The 21737-nt window shown below is 39.2% G+C and overlaps 2 protein-coding genes across 2 annotated transcripts in view; one reads left to right on the top strand and one right to left on the bottom strand.

Moving 5' to 3' along the window:
* Window positions 1-21508, bottom strand: part of ATAD5 (ATPase family AAA domain containing 5) — a 35804-nt gene extending 14296 nt beyond the window's left edge. Inside the window, exons 1-10 of the mRNA XM_060135875.1 lie at window positions 21443-21508; window positions 17283-19204; window positions 16460-16568; window positions 11967-12122; window positions 9917-10040; window positions 9292-9373; window positions 5660-5844; window positions 3433-3590; window positions 2558-2717; window positions 1922-2110 (exon numbers count right to left, since the gene is read on the bottom strand). Coding sequence (XP_059991858.1) covers window positions 1922-2110; window positions 2558-2717; window positions 3433-3590; window positions 5660-5844; window positions 9292-9373; window positions 9917-10040; window positions 11967-12122; window positions 16460-16568; window positions 17283-19204; window positions 21443-21508 — 3151 coding nt within the window. The remainder of the gene's footprint in view (window positions 1-1921; window positions 2111-2557; window positions 2718-3432; window positions 3591-5659; window positions 5845-9291; window positions 9374-9916; window positions 10041-11966; window positions 12123-16459; window positions 16569-17282; window positions 19205-21442) is intronic.
* Window positions 13616-14091, top strand: LOC132511314 (U6 snRNA-associated Sm-like protein LSm3). The gene has a single exon (XM_060134415.1). The coding sequence runs from the start codon at window positions 13631-13633 to the stop codon at window positions 13937-13939; it is 309 nt and encodes a 102-aa protein (XP_059990398.1). The 5' UTR covers window positions 13616-13630; the 3' UTR covers window positions 13940-14091.
* Window positions 21509-21737: the final 229 nt, after the last annotated feature.

Genomic DNA, 21737 nt, shown 5'->3' with positions numbered 1-21737 from the left:
GACATATACACACTACCACATATAAAACAGATAACTAATAAGAACCTACTGTATAGCACAGGGAACTCTACTCAATACACTGTAATGGCCTATATGGAAAAGAATCTAAAAAAGAGTGGATATAGGTATATGTATAACTGATTCACTTTGCTGTACACCTGAAACTAACACAACATTGTAAATCAACCAGGCTCCAAGAAAAATTTTAAAAAGGGCTTCCCTGGTGGTGTAGTGGTTAAGAATCTGCCTGCCAATGCAGGGGACAGGGGTTTGATCCCTGGCCCGGGAAGATCCCACATGCCGCGGAGCAACTAAGCCTGGCCACCCAACTACTGAGTCTGCGCTCTAGAGCCACAACTACTGAAGCCCGTGTGCCTAGAGCCTGTGCTCCACAGCAAGACAAGCCACCGCAATGAGAAGCCCATGCACCACAACAAGGAGTAGCCCCCGCTCACCGCAACTAGAGAAAGCCTGTGCTCGGCAACGAAGACCCAACACAGCCAAAAATAAAAACAAATAAATTAATTAATTTTAAAAAATTAAAAAAATTTTTCTTTAATATAGAGGGGCTTCCCTGGTGGCGCAGTGGTTAAGAATCCACCTGCCAATGCAGGAGACACGGGTTCGAGCCCTGGTCTGGGAAGATCCCACATGCTGCGGAGCAAATAAGCCTGTGTGCCACAACTACTGAGCCAGCGCTCTAGAGCCCGTAAGCCACAACTACTGAGCCTGTGCCACAACTACTGAAGCCCGTGCGCCTAGAGCCCATGCTCCACAACAAGAGAAGCCACCGCAAAAAGCAGCCTGCGCACCACAACGAAGGGTAGTCCCCGCTCGCCCCAACTAGAGAAAGCCCACGCACAGCAACGAAGACCCAACGCAGCCAAAAATAAATAAATAATTTTTAAAAAATACAGAGACTTGCTGTACAAATTATCAAAACATAATCTAAATGGATGCATTAATTCAATAGAATGTTTCAGAAAAGCTACGTAACCAAATGGGAATATGTCAAAAATATGTGAAACAGGTGTAAAATAATAGGTAGAGTGTGATTCCAGGTTGTTGTTGGTTTTTTTTTTTTTGTGGTACGCGGGCCTCTCACTGCTGTGGCCTCTCCCGTTGTGGAGCACAGGCTTCGGACGCGCAGGCTCAGCGGCCATGGCTCACGGGCCCAGCCGCTCCGCAGCATGTGGGATCCTGCCAGACCAGGGCACGAACCCGCATCCCCTGCATCGGCAGGCAGACTCTAACCACTGTGCCACCAGGGAAGCCCCCTGTTTTTTTGTTTGTTTTTTTAATTTATTTGGCTGCACCGGGTCTTAGTTGCAGCACTCAGGATCTTCGTTGCCGTGTGCGAGATCTTCATTGCGGCATGTGGGATCTTTTTTGTAGTTGCAGCATGCAGGATCTTTAGTTGGGGCATGCGGGATTTTTAGTTGCGGCATGCGGGATCTTTAGTTGAAGAAGGCAGGATCTAGTTCCCTGACCAGAGACTGAACCCGGGCCCCCTGCATTGCGAGCGTGGAGTCTTAACCACTGGACCACCAGGGAAGTCTTCAGGTTTTTAAAAAAGCATATGTATTTAGGGAAGCACAGAAAAATCAAAGACCAAACAGCAATCTGTTAAACGTGGTTATCTGGAAGACTCTAATCAGTGAGGCTTCCACTTCTTATTTTGTTTGAATGTTACAGTGAGCATATATTAAGAGACAGGGGAAAAATGAGAAGTTAAAAACAAACAAAAAAACCTCTAGGACCAGAGGGAGAAAATCTAATTTACCCGGAATAGAAGATACTTCTGATGTAGACGTGTCACCATCTATTATCAGAATATCAGAATCTTCTACGGCTTCTGTTTCCACTTTACACCTTGTACTCAAAGCTGTTCGTTTCTTCCTGGATGTTTTAGGAAATAAACCTTTGGAAGAATCTAGCTTTATCCCACTGGAGTTGTTTCTTTTGTCAAGTTCTTCTAGTTTCCCACTTATCTTTTTTGGACTTTCTGAATACTCATTTGGTTTCTTTCTTTTGGATTTATGATTTTCCATTTCCACTCGTTTCCTTTTGGTTTCTTTTCGACTGACGTCGGGCTCTAGTTTTGGACTTTCTATTTGGGGAATTATTGAAATGCATGTGCTTATTAATCAACAAAAAACAAATTTTAATACCCAATAATCTTAATACCACTTCAAAATATCCAATAGCCTTATCTATAAAGTGAAAACACAAGAATCAAATGTGGCATACTGAAAGTAAGCTGGATAACTTGTTATTTAGATTGCCTTTTGTACGGGCTATATAAACTACCTCATCTAAGGCTTTCCTTAAATAAATTATTAGTATTTTAACATAATTAAAGCTGTCTTTGTGTTGCCAACTCTGGAAGCTGTCAGGGGCTAACACTGTATCACACAAGTTGCTTTACTTTAATTGAACCGTTCTCCCTATCAACCATAAGTAATGTTCTCTCGGTGGTGACCACTTCCAAGAGTCAATGGCTAAGCTTAGTGTTTTCAAAACTGAAATGTTAACAGAAATAATAATTATCACTAACCTTGTTTACGATGACACTTGGAAAGTACCTGGGGCTCAGTTCGCTTTTTTAGAAGCAAAGGGAAGTATTTCCTCAAAGAAAACTCGGGATTTGACCACCTAATTTCCTCCAGCAAAAGATTTCGTACTTCTTCAGTCAAATCCTTCCTTCTCCCAACAAACTGCAATAAAGAATAAAATGCTCAATTAAACCCACATTGTCCATTAATATTAATCAGAATACTACCAACTACTTTCTGTCTATAAGTCTATGTCATTGTAGGATTAGCTTTAGTCACTAAATACAATCTCGATGGCAAAGCTGCATTTGCACAGCTTTAGAAGGACTTGGTTCATGTTTTTTTAAAAATATTTATTTGTTTATTTATTTGGTTGCACCAGGTCTTAGTTGCTGCAGGAGGGCTCCTTAGTTGCGGCTCGAGGGCTCCTTAGTTGTGGCATGTGAACTCTTAGCTGCAGCATGCATGTGGGATCCAGTTTCCTGACCAGGGATCGAACCCAGGCCCCCTGCATTGGAAGCACAGAGTCTTATCCACTGTGCCACCAGGGAAGTTCCTTAGTTCATATTTTTATTGTTCTTTCTTTTCAACTAATTGTATTTTACTCATTTATGAGATTATAATTCTGACTGATAAAGTATCTAAATGTGCTATGTAATCTAATATTCTTTTAAAACTGGCTATCATTAATTCTTAGTATGTTTTTAAAGCTCTAGGAGTATTTAAAACAGATATGTACTTCAACTGGGATTTATTTTTTAAAATTGGACTCTAGGAAGAGATGAATTTTAGGCCACAACAGTAAATATCCAAAATTTTTTCCCTCTGAAAGATATGAAGGAAACTGCCTACAATGGATGACCACTCTCATACTTACCACAACAGCAGAAGTATTACTTTTTGAATTTGAATTCAATGTTGAAAATTCACCAAGAGCCATGACACATTTTGAGAGATCTATTACTTTAGTATTCAGTTCTTTAAGTTTAGTTAAGAGAGGACAAGTGGGTGGCTTCAAATGCCACAAATGGCACCCTAAAGAAAAACAGAAAAATTATGTTAATTACCTTCATTCATATCCTTATCCACTTATCAAATACCAACTAAATAAACATGAGAAGACTTGACAACAACTACATAGTTAATACAAATGTACCAAAACTCAAATGAGTATACAGGAAACAATACCCTCACCTCCAACAAATACAATTCATAAAAATTACCCAGTCTTCCCTCCCAATTGTTAAAAATAAGCAAATATTAGCATATTTTCTTTCCTTTTTAAATCAACCTTGCTAATCAGGTTAAAAATTTCAGGGGCAGTTAGCATCCTGAAATCCAAATTCTGTTACTAGGTGAGCGTGGGCATGATCCTAAGGAAAAGCATAACTAACTTCTATAATTGAACATACTATTAGAAAATGCTTTATAAAACTGAACTAGGGACTTCCCTGGTGGTCCAGTGGTTAAGAATCCACCTTCCAATGCAGGGGATGCAGGTTCGATCCCTGGTCGGGGAACTAAGATCCCACAGGCTGCGGGGCAAGTAAGCCCACGCACCACAACTACTGAGCTCGCACGCCTCAACTAGAGAGTCTGCATGCACAAACTACAGAGCCCACACACTCGGGAGCCCACTGCACCACAACTACAGAGCCCATGTGCTCTGGAGCCCACGCGCCACAACTAGAGGGAAGCCCACGCGCCACAACGAAGATCCTGCGTGCCGCAACTAAGACCCGACTCAGCAAAAAAGAAAATGAAATAAATAAATATGTAAAAACAAAAATAAACTAGTAAAAGTAACAAGAAAGCCTTCATCAACAGAATGGCCAGTGAAAGAACTGGGAAAAAAAGAAAAGTGGAATATTACTAGAAAGACTGACTGGGAAGTTCCCCATAAACGAGAGGCTAAACAAAACTCAAAAACTACCAAGGTCATGGGCTCTCCTAGTGGCGCAGTGGTTGAGAATCTGCCTGCTAATGCAGGGGACACAGGTTTGAGCCCTGGTCTGGGAAGATCCCACATGCCACGGAGCAACTAGGCCCGTGAGCCACAACTACTGAGCCTGCGCGTCTGGAGCCTGTGCACCGCAACAAGAGAGGCCGCAATAGTGAGAGGCCCGTGCACCGCGATGAAGACTGGCCCCCCGCTTGCCACAACTAGAGAAAGCCCTCTCACAGAAACGAAGACCCAACACAGCCAAAAATAAATACATAAATAAATGTGGGTTTAAAAAAAAAACAACTATCAAGGTCAGAAACATAAAAGGAAAAGAAAGGAGAACAGAACATAGTGAACATTTCATGAGTAGAGGGAATAGACCAAACCAAACCACAAAGCCAGCTGAGAAGAATATAACTGTTTTTGTGCTGACAAAAAAACTCTAGGTAGGAACAACAACAACGTAAAGATAGAACGCTTTGTACATTATCAGTAATTAAAAACTACATAAGTAAAGTAGGACTGTGGTTGCCATAGCACTTGGATCCAAAGAGAATTAGCTCAGGATCAAGCTAACACCACCTTACAAGGCTTGGGCAAACAGCTCGCTCTCGTGCACGGTACATGTGAGAAAACAGCGAACTAGAGCAATGGAGCACTGTTGCTCCATTGTTGGTCCAATGGAGCTCCCTGTTACCAATTCCAGGATATAGCCCACAAGATACTTTTGTGGTACTAAACAGCACAAGTTGTTCTGGAAAGGAGGCAAACAGATTTCCCTTGAGTGAACAGCGAACAGCAGACTGGACAAAGACAGGGCTGGAGCTCCTCTGAGAAATTCTTAAAGATGATCTGTTCACACACAGGCTATGATTTCAGAAGGGAACTGCCTTCCTTTTAGAACACAGTGCCCATCTGGACAGCATTCACTTAAGGGCCCACACATGTGCCTGCCCTCCCCTGGCATCAGGGGTAAGGGCTGAGGATGCCTTTGGCTTTCTTGTCCCACCCCCTTCCTCAGTCCAAGGCTGCAGAAGAGAGGATAAAACACTAAATTCCCCATAAGAATTATACCTAAACCTTTGTCTCATCTTAAACCAACTTACATAGTTTCATATTACTACTAACATTTAAAAATATTTCATAGTAATAAACTCACCATCATCTTTTTGCTGAACATGAACGACGCTCTGGAAACTGGTACTCACTGCATTGTACACATCTAACGCAGCAGCTTTCTTTGCAATTTGTCGTTTCAACAAATCTGGCAAACCACTCATTAGAAAGTCACGCTTTGCTTTAAACTGCACATCACAAGCCTGAGGCTTCTCAGTTGCATCTTGACTTTTAAGAAAATGATGTAAGAAAAGGAGAGCTAAGGTTATAAACACTTAAAAAAATAAACTAACTATACAATAAATACTTCTTAATTTTATTTGAAAAAATTTAATCAGCTACCTGAGATGTTAGCTGGTCAAATTCTTTTTCTGCTTATCGTAAAAACGAAAGTCTTTCAGTGTTAAAAAAATTTAAATAAAAATAAGTATATATAGAAAATAATGTCTTGAAGGACATCCACCAAAATGTCTGTCTTCCTTTTTTTTTTAATTTAAACATACATTTATATTATAATCAGAAAACAAAATCAGTGCCACATTTCTAAAAGTTAATACAAGAACTTCTAAGGTAATATTGTTTCCAATACAATAGCAGGAGCCTTAAGGCCCTTATTATTGATGTCTCAGTTTCACCTGGCTTATCTTGTATTGCTAATCATAAGAATCTTGACTTTAGCGGGAAGTTGGTGAAAGGGTAGAGGAGGATGGGATGATGGAGTGGCGGAGGGGAGAGAGAGCATGGTGCTGGTGTGTCACGGCTTATACACCCTTCCTAGCCTGCCATATATAGAGTGAGGACTGTAATATTCTCTGCAAACTGAAATTTGGGTTGGTAATTAAGAAGAGGCTTCAAAAATTTCCATTCCTTTCCCATTTGAGAGAAATGAAGAAAAGATGAGATCTAAAGCCAGACTGAAGAGATTAATCTCAGAAAAGAGGAGGTGTACCTTTTTGACTATTAATTGGAGGGGAGGATGAAAAGATGGGTGAAGCAGCTATATTAGTATGTGCCTATAGCGGAAGGTAAACTTTAAGGAGGGGGTACAAGGTACTAATAAAAAATATATACACATATATTATATACAGTTAGAAATAGTTTTGATGTGTGTGTGTTTCCTAGCTTTATCTGCTGAGAAAGCCTAGAAGCACTGATACCTCAGGAGCAAAATAAGCACCTCCACTAAAAGGAACCAGGGCTCCTTGCAGAAGAGGCTAATTAAAGAGCTGGGGCAGGGCAAATAAAAGATGAGCCTGGAATATCTTTGTGTTCAAAAAAGTAAGAAATGCTCTATAAATGATGAGTATGTGTCAAAGGGGCATAGAAACCAAGCTGAAGGGCTTCCAATGGCCAAATTAGAATCAATTTGAGCATTAAAATTATTAATGGATTAAAACCCAGAGAATAAAACAGGAATCCATGAGTAAATGGGTAAATACGGGAAACAACCCAAATGGCCACCAATAAAAGAATAAATTGTGGTAAATATATTCGTATAAGGAATACTATTCGGCAATAAAAAAGAATAGACTACTGATATTCTTTGACTGAAAGAAGCCAGAGACAAAAGTATACCTCCTGTATGATTTCATTTCTATGAAATTCTAGAAAAGGCAAACTAATCTATATCAACAGAAAGCAGATCACAGGTTGCATGGCATTGGGAGTGGAAGGCAGGGATGAACTGCAAAGAGGCAAAAGGGAATTTTTGAGAGTGATGAAATGTTCTCTATTGTGGTGGCGATCACACAGGTGTGTACATTTGTTAAACCTCAAACTGTTCACTTAATATGGGTACATATGATTGTATGTACATTATACCTGAATAAAGTTGATTTTAAAAAATATATGTGTACTGAACAAGAGCAGTTAGGCACAAAACAATATATACAAAGTTTACATGAAGTTCTAAAACAGAAAAGACTAACCCATGGCAACCGAAGTCAAACTAACTGATGGTAATAGAAATCAGAAGAGTGGTAACCTTTTGTTGTGGTGGTGATGGTGGTGATACAGAAAAAGAGTAAGTAACCGTTAGGGAGTAAAAGAAAGATGTTATATCTTGACATCTTGATACACTTTGATAAGTGTACTTATCAAAACTGTATACTTAAGATTTGTGCATTTGGGCTTCCCTGGTGGCGCAGTGGTTCAGAGTCCGCCTGCCGATGCAGGGGACACGGGTTCGTGCCCTGGTTCGGGAAGATCCCACATGCCGCGGAGCGGCTGGGCCCGTGAGCCATGGCCGCTGAGCCTGCGCGTCCGGAGCCTGTGCTCCACAACGGGAGAGGCCACAACAGTGACAGGCCCGCGTACCGCAAAAAAAAAAAAAAAAAAAAAAAAAAAAAGATTTGTGCATTTAACAATATGTAGTTATTCCTCAATAAAACTGAAACAGGAAAAGAAACAAATAACCTGAACTCATGTCCCTAAACCTGGTCTTCTTCCATCATGCCATCTACTGGCACAGACCAGAACTTAAGTGTCATCCTTCTACCTTCATCTCTCCCACCCCCAGCCCCCGTGTCTAATTAATCATCAAGGGTTCTTAAATTTATCTCCTAAAATCTTTTCATACATCGTCTCCAGCACCTGAGTCCACACCTCCATCATCTCACACCCAAACCCTTGCATCCACTCTAATCCCTCCTCCATCCCACTCTCTGTACAAGAGCCAAATTAATCCAGCAGTCAAATTAAACTTTCAAAATCCAAATGTTTATGTCCATACTTCTGTTTAAAACCCTCTGATTGCGGGTTTCCCTGGTGGCGCAGTGGTTGCGAATCCGCCTGCCGATGCAAGGGACACGGGTTCGTGCCCCGGTCCGGGAAGATCCCACATGCTGCGGAGCGGCTGGGCCCGTGAGCCTGCGCGTCCGGAGCCTGTGCTCCGCAACGGGAGAAGCCACAACAGTGAGAGGCCCCGCATACTGCAGAAAAAAAAAAAAGAAAATCCTTGCTTGACCAGACCAAATCGACTAAACAAACTTTTCTTTTTTTTTACAATTTTTTTTTTTTTTTTTTTTTGCGGTACGCGGGCCTCTCACTGTTGTGGGCTCTCCCGTTGCGGAGCACAGGCTCCGGACGCGCAGGCTCAGCGGCCATGGCTCACGGGCCCAGCCGCTCCACGGCATGTGGGATCTTCCCGGACTGGGGCACGAACCCGTGTCCCCTGCATCGGCAGGCGGATTCGCAACCACTGCGCCACCAAGGAAGCCCTCAACAAACTTTTAATAGACCTTTGTACCTCTCCTTCTTAGCACACTGCAATTTTTCATTTGTTGGCCCAATTAATGTTTAATCAGAGATTGTCTTTCCTCTAGGGTATAAGCCTCCTGAGGACAGGGAATGTGTCTTATTCCCTATGATATTCCTAGTACCAAAAACAGCACCTGCTACATAGTAGGTATTTAAATATTTACTGAACAAGTTCATAAATCAGCTTTTTGGTTTGCTTGTTTATTTTCCCACTGTTTTGTCTAGAGATGGACACAAAATGTTTGCAAAAGACCAAGATATTCAAATTGCAGTTGTAGCATTGTCAATATTGTCATCTGTTAAAATGGATTTATCAAAGCTTCAGATGATAACTTAAATGCTTTCTCATCAAAGTAAATGAATGCAAAATACATTCCATGAAATATTTTGACATTTTAAAATTTGTATCAGACTGACCTGCTTTCATCAAAACCAAGGACAGGATCAGCTGTTTTCTGAGCCTTTCTAGTAAGAAATAAAGGCGCGACTTTCACTTTTCCTTAGAAAAATAAATGCTTAGGTTAGTATCAAGGTTCATCATCTCCACTTACCTCTAGCTACTTTTAAAACTTAAAAAAAATTTTTTTAATTAAAAAATTTTCTATAATGAGCTGATCTCTCAACTTGGCAAAATCAATATCAGAATCTCTTGGGGAGCTTCTTTTTAAACTACAGATTCCCACAACCCACCTCTGGAGATTCTCAGTCAGTATGTCTAGGGAAGGACCTAAGGATTTAAAAATTTTTTTAATTTACCAGATGATTTTGATAATCAGTCAGCTTTGGGAACCACTAAGTTAACTGAGGCTAAATAGATACAAAGAAATGCAATCACTTAAAATACACTCAGTTACCTTTTGTAAAACTCTTCACTACATTATAACTTTACTCACTCATTAAAATAGAAATATCTAATATAATTAAAAGGTTATATTTTATAAGACAAGAGATTAAATCAAAATGAGATAAAGTTAAAATTCAGAACAATATAATCCCCCCAAAACATTCTAATGTTCATCATCAAGTTATCAAATCTGATTACCAGGGACATTTTTAGGAGTCTTGTTAAGTTTTTTTCCTAACACATCATTCAGACACTGAAGTTTCTTCTGATTTTTCTCAGGATGCTTTAAAGGAGTAGGACTTGAACCTGTTATTACAGAGTCCTAAGACAGAATAAGAAAAAAAATTTTAATAACATACAATTAATGTTATTAAAATTTCAAAAGGATTACAGTGCTAGAAGCCATGACAAGATAATCACATTAGCAACTCCATACATCTCCCTGTCAGAAACTAACACAGAAAACACAGGATATGAATGGCAATAGTCTGTGCTTATATCATACAAGTTCACGTGATCAAAGAGTGGATTGATTATGACCATGGGTTTTCTTTTTTAAAGAAGCAACGAACAGATTATATTGCAGATAAAAGAATCAATACAACCAAGCTATAAAAATTATGGCTATTCCCTTTCAGAACTATACATTCTAGATATGTATTAGATGTAGTCTGGTAAGTTCTCATGTGGTCAGCATACATCTATTGAGCATCTACTATGTGTTAGGCAATACAGCAGGCACTGGGAACGCACACAGAAATGAAACTCTAGAGTTGGTGTCAAGTTTCCACCAGGGTTTAGGGGACAGAGGGAGAGCTAATCTATGAGTAAATCGTTTAACTAGTGAGCTTCCCTGGTGGTGCAGTGGTTAAGAATCTGCCTGCCAATGAAGGGGACACAGGTTCAATCCCTGGTACAGTAAGATCCCACATGCCCGCAGAGCAGCTAAGCCCGTGCACCACAACTACTGAGCCTGTGCTCTAGAGCCCACGAGCCGCAACTGCTGAGCCCACATGCCACAACTACTGAAGCCCGCATGCCGAGAGCCTCTGCTCCGCAACAAGAGAAGTCACCGCAATGAGAAACCCGCGCACCGCAACAAAGAGTAGCCCCCACTCACCACAACTAAAGAAAGCCCGTGCGCAGCATCGAAGACCCAAAACAACCAAAGATAAATGAATAAATAAATTTATTTTAAAACATAGTTTAACTAGTTATAATACAGTATAGTGAAAGTAATACTGACTAAATACAAAAAAAAAACCCCATGAAAGTAAATTAAAGTACCTATAGGGAAGGAAACTATTTGTCTTGAAGGCATCAGCAAAGCTTTCAAGAGTAGGTAGTCGATTATTCACAGCATTTTTCATAGCCGAAAAGTGGAAGCAACCCAAATGTCCATCAATTGATGAATGGGTAAATGAAATGTGGTATTTCCATATAATGGGGTGTTATTTGGTAATAAAAAGAAACAAAATACTGATTCTACAACATGGAAGAACCTTTAAAACATTATGCTAAATGACAGAAGCCAGATACAAAGGACACATATGGTAGGATACCATTTATATTAAATGTCCAGAATAGGCAAATCTATAGACACAGAAAGTAGATTAGTGTTTGGCTAGGGCTGGGGGAGGGGAGATAGGAAGGTGACAGCTAAGGAGAATGAGGGTTCCTTTGGGGGTAATGAAATATTCTAAAACTGACTGTGGTGATGAATGCACACCTCTGTGAATGAATGCACACTCTTTAAAAGTGACTGAATTGCACACTTTAAATAAATCATGTTATTATATTTTTTAAAAAAAGAGAGAGAGATGGTGGCATAATTTAGCAGGATCTTAAACTCTGAGTAGGAATTCCTCAGGTGGAAGAGAGTACCTAATATACATTTTACGCTGAAACTACAAACTGAAAAAAGTAAAAATTGCAGCCTTTGGGGCAAAATGAATAATTTAGTATGACGGAGCAAAAAGAGTGTGTTTGAGGAAGGGGGGTTGTTTTGAGGAAAAGGAGGAGCTAGTTCAGCCTAAGAAGGATCCTGAATGACTTGATAAGGATTCAGAGTGTATTCTGTAGGCAAAAGAGAGCCAAAGCCTTCGAAAAGAGAATGGAAAATGATATTTTTTCTACAACCTCAGGGCTTCCTACAATTCTACCTTATAATTTTATAACAGTTTCCTTCTCCCATTTCAAACAGAAGAACAGAACAGAATTTATATCAATAAATATTTGTAATACTTACTTCTGTTTCTGACTTTTCAGGGAGCGTCTGATGTCTGGACGAACGCCTTAAAGGTGTCACTATTTCTTCAGTAGCTTTTGACCTACTAATGTGTAAAGCTTTTGCTTTTTCAATCAATTGTTTTGCTTTGGATACATTTTTTGAAGCACTGCTTACCTAAACACAAATGTGAAATAATAATTTAGGTTACTGGCAAATATTTTATATTTAATAATAGAAAAAAATAGAAAAGGCAAACCTTTAAAGACAGTAAAAAGATCAGTAGTTGCCAGGGAAAAAGGGACGAATAGGCAGAGCACAGAGGATTTTTAAGGCAGTGAAACTACTCTGTATGGTACTATAATGGTGGATACATGTCACTTTACATTTGTCTAAACCCACAGAATGTACAATACCAAGAGTGAACCTTAATTTAAACTACAGACACTGGGTGATAATGATGTGTCAATGTAAGTTCATCAATTATAACAAATGTACTATTTTGATATTGATTATGGGGAGGCTATGCATGTGTGACAGCACTGGGTATATGGGAAATCTATACCTTTTGCTCAATTTTGCTGTGAACCTAAAACTGCTCTAAAAAAATGAAGTCCACTAAGTACATATATAATAGAAAAATATAATCACAGATCACACTAAATAAAAGACCAAAAAAATGGTTATTCAAATCTTACCAAGGAAATGAAATTAAAATGTGTCTAATTATACTTGGCTTGCCTTTATTGCTTGCTTGAAATCTATTCAGATAAATATAATTACGTGTGTGAAAAATACCCAAAAAGATATCCATATTAAATGTCTGTATATAAAACATTTTTTAAAAATAGATGTCTGGCGGGCTTCCCTGGTGGCGCAGTGGTTGGGAGTCTGCCTGCCGATGCAGGGGGCACGGGTTTGTGCCCCGGTCCGGGAGGATCCCGCGTGCCGCGGAGCGGCTGGGCCCATAAGCCGTGGCCGCTGAGCCTGCGCGTCTGGAGCCTGCGCTCCGCAACGGGAGAGGCCGCAGCGGTGAGAGGCCCGCGTACCGCGGAAAAAATAAAAATAAAAAGATGTCTGTGGACTTCCCCGGTGGTCCAGTGGTTAAGACTCTGTGCTTCCAGCGCAGGGGCCATGGGTTCAATCCCTAGTCAGGGAAATTCCACATGTTTTGGTGCAGCCAAAACAAACAAATAGATGTCTGTACAGATAAGAATTACTGGTTATTTCCCCATTATCTTCATGGCACCTATTCTTTGATTTTAGTCACTTTCAGGCTGAGTCCTTTGAAGAGAGGTTGAAAAGGTAGTAGGTATGGAAAAGAGCACTGATAAGAATAAAGTCTGGCCTTCAGGCCTGGCTCTGCCACTGATGTACTAAGCGATCTTGTGCATTTAAATATTATCTTCCAGATAATGTATTTTCCATATTCTGAGTTCTACAGGTTTTTACATTTGAATTAAAAACACATAGCACGGTGCTTTGTGACAGCCTGGAGGGGTGGGATAGGGAGGGTGGGAGGGAGGGAGACGCAAGAGGGAAGAGATATGGGAACATATGTATATATATAACTGATTCACTTTGTTATAAAGCAGAAACTAACACACCATTGTAAAGCAATTATACCCCAATAAAGATGTTAAAAAAAAAAAAACATAGCAAGCAAAGAGCGCAGGGTTTGGAAGATGGCGGACGACGTGGACCAGCAACAAACTACCAACACTGTAGAAGAGCCTCTGGATCTCTTCAGGCTCAGTCTGGATGAACGAATCTATGTGAAAATGAGAAACGACAGAGAGCTTCGAGGCAGGTTACATGCTTATGATCAGCATTTAAATATGATATTGGGAGATGTGGAAGAAACTGTGACAACTATAGAAATTGATGAAGAAACATATGAAGAGATATATAAATCAACCAAACGGAATATCCCGATGCTCTTTGTCCGGGGAGACGGTGTTGTGCTAGTTGCCCCACCATTGAGAGTTGGTTGAAACAAAGAATTTATCCTGTGTGGAAAATAGGAGATTTTGTATGATTGCCTCTTTAAATGTAGAAGATATTCAAAAGAGAAACAGGCGTATGTTTTGATTTTAGGAAATAACCAAGAATTCTTCAACTTCTGAAATAAGTTGATTTGTAGATAACTCACAAATTCTTAAACTAAAAGGCATTTTTATTTTTCTCCAACCCTTCCAATAAATGTGATAACCAAGATGCAAAAAAAAAAAACCCAAAAGAAAACACATAGCAAGCAAGCTGCAAAATAGCTCACATTATATGATCCCTTTTAAAAATGACATATAAATATTTAAGGATAGGAAAAAGTCTGGACAGATGAACTTGTAACTATTAAAAGTGGGTTCCCCCTGGGGACCTCCCTGGTGGCACAGTGCTTAAGAATCCACCTGCGAATGCAGGGGACACGGGTTCAATCCCTGGTCCGGGAAGATCCCACATGCCGTGGAGCAACTATGCCCATGCGCCACAACTACTGAGCCTGCACTCTAGAGCCTGCGTGCCACAATCACTAAAGCCAGAACACCTAGAGCCCGTGCTCCGCAACAAGAGAAGCCATCGCAATGAGAAGCCCGCACACCGCAATGAAGAGTAGACCCTGCTCGCCACAACTAGAGAAAGCCCACGCACAGCAACGAAGCCCCAAGGCAGTCAAATAAATAAATTAATTAAATAAAATCCAAATAAATAAATAAGCAGCATTTAAAAGTTCAGTAGAATCTTTCTAAAACGTAAGAGAGATAGCAATTAAGAAAAAAAAAGTGGGTTCCCCCTAAACAGTAGGAGAGAAAATTTTAAAAGTTTTCACTTTTAAATTTATATACTACTGTGTCTTTTAAACAAATGTTTGCCGTTTTTAAAAGTTAAAAAAAATTTTTTTTGACTGTGCGTTGTGACATGCAGGATCTTAGTTCCCACACCAGGGATCGAACCTGTGCCCCCTGCAGTGGAAGCGCGGAGTCCTAACCACTGGATCCCCAGGGAATTCCAAAAACTTTTAAAATGTTTTTTAAAAACATTAAAAAGACTAGGCATGGAAAAAAATATTTTTTAAATTAAAACTAAAATATAAAAAAAGAATAGATATGGATATTCAGAACATACATAAGGAGGTTAGGAATGTTAAGGATCTGCTTTATAGTAGTAGAGTGACAGATTTTTGTTGTTCTGCTAGCAAAATTTTTTTTTCTTTTTCATAAGTTTATTTGATTGATTGATTTTTGGCTGGGTTGGATCTTCGTTGCGGTGCACAGGCTTCTCATTGTGGTGGCTTCTCTTGTTGCACAGCACAGGCTCTAGATGTGTGGGCTCAGTAGTTGTGGCTCGCGGGCTCTAGAGCACAGGCTCTGTAGTTGTGGCGCACAGGCTTAGTTGTTCCACGGCATGAGGGATCTTCCTGGACCAGGGCTCGAACCCATGTCCCCTGCATTGGCAGGTGGATTCTTAACCACTGCGCCACCAGGGAAGTCCCTAGCAAAATTTTTGACAGGCTGATGAAACTTAGGATAAGTTAGCATTCAAAATAATCCAGCTAAATTTAAATTAACGACTCAATCATTGAAACAGTTAAGAAAAACAGGGCTTCCCTGGTTGTTAAATAAAAACAAAAGAGATACCAACTTTCTGTGGCAGTGGCTTTCACCCAAGGATTATATCAGAACCACCCTGGTGGCTTTTTCAACACACACACACACACACACACACACACACACACACACACACACACACACACACACACACACACACACACACACACACACACACACACACACACACACACACACACACACACACACACACACACACACACACACACACTCTCGTACCTACTCACCCAGGAGAGAATCCAATTCTCTCATCATAAGGGATAAGCAGTTTATTTTACAAAAGCAGCTAAACTATTCTTATACATACAACCTCTCCCTTTAGGAAAATGGTTTTCAACTGGGGGTGATTTTTCCCTCCAGGGGATATTTAGCAATGACTGGAGATATTTTGGTTGTCACAGCTAGGGCAGTTGGGGTGCTATTGGCATCTCACGGGTAGAGGCCAGGATTACTGCTAAACATCCTATAACGTATAAGACAGTTCCCCACAACAAAGAATTATCCAGCGCACAATGTCAACAGTACTAGGGTTGAGAGACCCCACTTGTTAGCCTCTGATCTATAAAAATAAACCAAAAATTCAATCATGCTTATTTCCATAAGCAGCCTTAGGGAAAAAGATTGGAATATAACTGTCACTAAGAAAACTTTTTCTAAGCAAACGATACTGTCTTTATCAATTGCTTTCATCTCACAATAAGATATGTTGATCTCTTAATAAGCTAACTAGAGGAATAAAATAACAGCAAAAAATAATATAGGGTTATAGTTAACATAACCAATCTATGAAATATGTGAATCTTCTTTTGGCGTATCACTTCCAATAGTAATAGTTACTGTTTTACAAAACAGAATACCACTTACAGGACACCCTAATATTTCAATTACCTTTCTAGTCTGAGACTCAAAATCTTCATCAGCTGTTTCAGATTTCTTAGACCTTTTCTTAGATTTTTTCTTAGATTTTTTGGGAGTACTAATTCTGGTGAATTTCATTCTGAAAAAAACCCAGAAAGATATTCACAAACATTTATGTGATTATAATGTGTAAGAATTTCAATTAAATATAGAAAGTAACCAACTAGGGCTCTAATATCTGGACAGTTCTGAAACAGAAAACGAAAAAAGACACCCCCCAACAGTTTCAAACTACTGATTCAAAAGTAAGCCAAACTCAATGTTAAACTCTTAGAAAATATAAAGTTTCATTTTATAAATCATAAGCTTTCCAGAAAATTAGCCCCTAGGATTAGCCAGAACCAACATGCAAGTATATGTTGAGTTGGCCAAAAAGTTCATTCGGATTTCCCGAGGCATCTTATGGAAAAACCTGAGCAAACTTTCTGGCCAACACAACACCTCACAGTACATGGCTCAGCTTACCTAAAAATGTTCTATGATTTATTTTTAATCTTATGTTTGTTAAACGCACAGAATTCATATTTGGAGGATATTTCTCCAGGAATTAACAACTATGATAAATAAGAGTTTAAAACTCATCTAAAATACGGCTAGAATTCTTCTGAAATCATGCCTGAGTTTAAATTAAATATGAAAAATAAGCAACATTTTTGAAATCCTGTTTTCTTTTTCTTATAAATGAGCTGTGTTCTAGAAAAAAAAAACAATTCTTCAGTGCTTGACATATTTTCCTTCACATCTAATAATACATGCAGAATATTTAGAACTTGAGAACAAAATAAAACTTTACCTAATAGGACTCTCTGAATCAGAGGATACTGTTATTAATTCCGCTGTATATAAGCTACGCTTCCCTGATAAGTTCGCTGCTTTTGGAGTGGAAGCTTTTACTGGACTATCGTCTTGTGCGTCTTCAGAATCAGTAGCTCTAATGATTACTGTAGCAGGTGTGCTGCTACTTCTTACAGATCTTCTGCTTGGTTTCAGTGTAGAAACAAATACCAAGCTGTCTTCAGTCTCAGCTTTAGAGTGTATAACCTTATCCTTAACTGGTATGCCGGTTTTTCTTGAAGACTTATTGTTACACGGAGAGGAAATTTTTAGAGGGTCATCATCTGCTGCATCTTCACAAACAAGGTTTTTGCTGTTAAGTAATGTGCTGTTTTTGAAAACTTCTGTTTTCTTTTGTCTTAAACTCATTCTAAGCCTGTTTTGATTTTGTTTCTCTTTAAAGGAAAAAGTTGATTCTTTCTCTTGAGGATTTCTCTCTCTATTTTCACCTGGAATAGCACCAGTATCTAAGATTTTTTTATTCTTTTTCTTCAGCTTTTTACTTTTCTCCTTAGGAAAACCTCCTTTATCAGCATGTGTCTGTGAATTGCCATTATTTGAAATCATTTGGATATTAGGATTTTCCATGATTTTTTTAGAATTATTGTCTCTTCCTTCTTCATTTAAAAATTTTTCATTGAGCTCTTTCTGCTTATCAGAAGACTTTTTGACTCCATTTTTAAGTGCATCTGATGTTGGCTGCCTAAATGCTTTCATAAACTGCTGTCTTTCTTCTAGAGTGCATTTTGGTTTCACAGCTTCAGAACTTCCAGCTTCCAACACTGCCAATTCTAGTTCTTCCTCATGTATAACGACATTAGATTTTCTTTTCTGACTCGTCTGTTCATTCTCAGGATCAGACAGACTATTTTCCATTTCCACCTGCTTTTGTTTCAAGAAAATTGAGGGTATTTTCCCTGTCTTTTTTGGGGGGATGGGGTGAACTTGTGCAAGAACAGTGACTGTCTTAAAGCGGACCTGTTGGGAAATTTCATAGGTTTCTGGGTCAGTCATACAACCACTTTTGACTGCATCGTCAACAGTTGCAGAAGGAATACAAACAGACACTGTAGAGTCTGGTGCCTGTTCCACTTTACTTTCGTTGTGACTTTTTAAAAACTCCTCATATGAGACAGTTATTGTACTATCATTTAACTGGGCTGTTTTAGTTATATTATCTCTAGATTCTGCATCATTTGCAGTATTTTCCATTTCATTAGTTAGGGAAGGCATTATCTGTTTACTATCATTACCATGTCTTTTAAGGAGATTTAGTTCCTCTGCTAAGGGTAAACTTTCAGATAGATCTATTACCTCTCTGTGCTTCCTTTTCCTCAATTTTCTGCGATCATTTTTTGAGGGGCCTTGTTTAGGACTTATTTTCTTAGAACTTTTTTTGGAGGTCATAGTGCTTGATTGTTTTTTGGTATCTTGAATACTTTCTGCAAGTACCTTGACATGTTTCTTGTAGAGTAAAGCAGAAGGACTAGTTTCCACAAAATTGTTACTTAAACTGGAGTCTTCCTTGCTATCATCACTGTTAATTTCAATTGCAGATTCATTTTCAGTTTTAATATGACTTAGTTGATGAGATAAATTAAGTCTCTTTCCTCTCTTCTTATTCTCTGTATTTGAGGACATTTCCAAAGGTGTTTTACAGTCTTTGTCACTGTCAGCAGGCAATGGTGTGGATGATTTTATCTTGTACTTTTTTGCTGTCTGAGTTTTCTCATTTGTGGGTAAAGTCTTTCTAAAATAATCCAGAATATTACTGGATTTTGGTGGAGAGAAAACCCTGTCTGCAGTCTTCCCCATTGGTGATAAATATTTAGTGATTGTTTTGCAAGTTCTGTCATCATCTTTCCTTCGCTTCTTGCTTGCCTATCAATTTAAAAGAAGAAAACCACTTATTTCAAGCAACATAAATTTTAAACATGGATCTATTATTTTATGTAATGCAATAAAAAAAGGAAGGCTCCCTTAGTTGATAAACATTACATATTAGGAAGAAAAAGAGCTTTAAAGTTAAACCTACATTCAAATCTCAATGTCACATCAAGTTATACAATTATAATTTGTGTACTTTATATATTATACGTCAATAAAAAGTTTCAAGGCCCCCTATGCTTGTGTACAAATGTGTTTATTACTGTTGGCCTCTGTTTACTCTATAACCTTTGAATAGTACCACCCACCCCACAGAATTTGTAATGAACATATTACATACAAACATGTGAAGTCTGATGCATGCTAGGAACTCTATAAATATTATTTCCATTCCCTTTATACTATTTTAGTTAAAAATAAACAAATTATTCTAACTATTTCCAAGAAACAGGTACATGGTGAACAAGTCTAGGATCTCAAAATTTACTAATTAAGTGAAAATTATAGTGGACATTTACTACAAATAAAACAAGACTTTTCAGTGTTTTAGTATGCTATTAAGAGTTACCGCCTGCCTCTTATACTATTTAGTACCCTTAAAAAAAAGCTCCAGCAACTTTATTTTTAACTTCCCTCAGTTCATTTGTTAGAAAAAACTTGCCAGAACAACAAGAAAACCTTTTTGTGTTTTTTTGAAGATAAGTAACAAAGGAATTATAAGTCTAGAAAATTAAAATGGATTATAAGGCTATCATGATTAAAAGCATAGCACTGATGCATGAATAGGCAGGCAACTTAATAGAACCGATTAGAAAACCAGAAAGAGACATAAGTGTGTATTTAAGAATTTGGTATATTATAATAGTAGCACTCAAGTTAGTGGGCAAAGAAGTAGTTAATAAATAGTACGGGGACAAATTTTAACCCTCCGGATAAATATGAGACAAAATAAATTACAGACAGATTAAAATTTTACACCTTAAAATGAAATGATAAATGTACTAGAAGAAAATGCTAATAAGTTGTTAGTATTATTATTATCGTGAGCTCGTATCAGAGGCACAATACCATAGGCTCTGGAGTCAGGCAGATCTAAGCTCAAGTGCTGGCTCTGACATCTACTAGTGTGGGACCTTAAGCAAATTACTGTTAATTTTCTAACTTACTTTTTCTAACCTAACTTACTTTTAATTACTTCTTAACCTTCTCTCATCTGTAGAATACAGATAAAAACACCTCATCACAGGGCTGATATTAAGTAAAATAATGTGTATAAGGTCCTTACCCTTAAAATACTAAACAGTAAGTATCATTACTGTGAAATAGCCCTCTAAGCAGGGCACCAAAAGCAGAACGTGTAATGAAAAGACTGGAAAACTGAGCAAACAAAAAGCAAGAACTGTGTAATTCAAGTATCAAAAGTCCTTCTTCACACCTGAGACAAGCAGAGCAACTGCCTTTTCAGCAAAGAAGTATCAGCATAACATCTATTAGCAAGCAGACAAAAGTACTCAATTCTAAAAAGTAAGAGTCTCAGCGAAATAAGTGAATATACATCTTGACTCACTTCGAAGACATCTGTTTGCATACTTCAGTTAGAATGCGAGCTTGAAAGGTGTAAAAATATAGCAACCGTCTACTTTTAGATGCTACTCCACTACTTCATGGCATTAGAATCTCTTAACAACAACTGCTTAGTACATTTCACTCAAATTTGATGAACACAGGAGAATAACAGCATGCCAAGCTGGGACTTCTAACTGCAGTATCTTAAGCCCTACCTAGAACAATGAGATAGTGATTTTTAAATGACGTACCTTTTTTGATTCCTGTAGTGACAATCTAAGCGGTATTCCTAGAGCAGGTGATTGGGTGGACAAGTAGAACTTAAAGATTCTTTTCAACGCTAAAGTTCTATGATTCCTTTTCATGAACCCTAGACTTGACCCTGGGATCCTCCGTAACATTTCACAAGTCCAAAACATCAAGTTCCAGAAACATTTCAGGATCTGGTAACTAGTCCTTTACTAGGCATCTTAAGGTCCCCGCAAACATGTCACAATCCCAATGTTTCTAGGGACCTATCACGTCTTTAAGAAACGACACACCCCAGCAATTGTTCCACAGAATGTCAGACTCTGGGGCGTCACCAGATCCCTCCTTCCCCCTCATAGATCCTAAGTCGGGATTACCTTTCCCCCACACCCAACATTCGGAGATATTCAAGCTCACCTCATTCCCGTAGTCTTTCACCGGAGGGGTAGCAGCTGCCGCCGCCATGGCCAAGACCCCCACCATGCTCCTTGCTTCCCGGAATCCCGGTTCCTAGGACCTTCCGCGGCCCGGCCCGGCCTGTCGGGAGGCCATGGAGGCAGCCGGCTCCAGCAGGAGCGAGGAGCTGGGCCGCGGGGTCCGCCTCGGACTCCCCCGCGCCCACTGCCCGGGGTGGTCGCAGAGGCTGGGCCCAGCTCAACCAAGTAGAACGCGGGAAGAGGCGGTGAGAAAGCGCGGGCAGCGAAGACCCTCG

This window comes from Lagenorhynchus albirostris, chromosome 20, assembly GCF_949774975.1.
Source record: "Lagenorhynchus albirostris chromosome 20, mLagAlb1.1, whole genome shotgun sequence".
In the NCBI taxonomy this organism is placed as follows: Eukaryota; Metazoa; Chordata; class Mammalia; order Artiodactyla; family Delphinidae; genus Lagenorhynchus; species Lagenorhynchus albirostris.
Note: the sequence above shows the minus strand (reverse complement) of the source record. Positions and strands in the feature narration are given on the sequence as shown.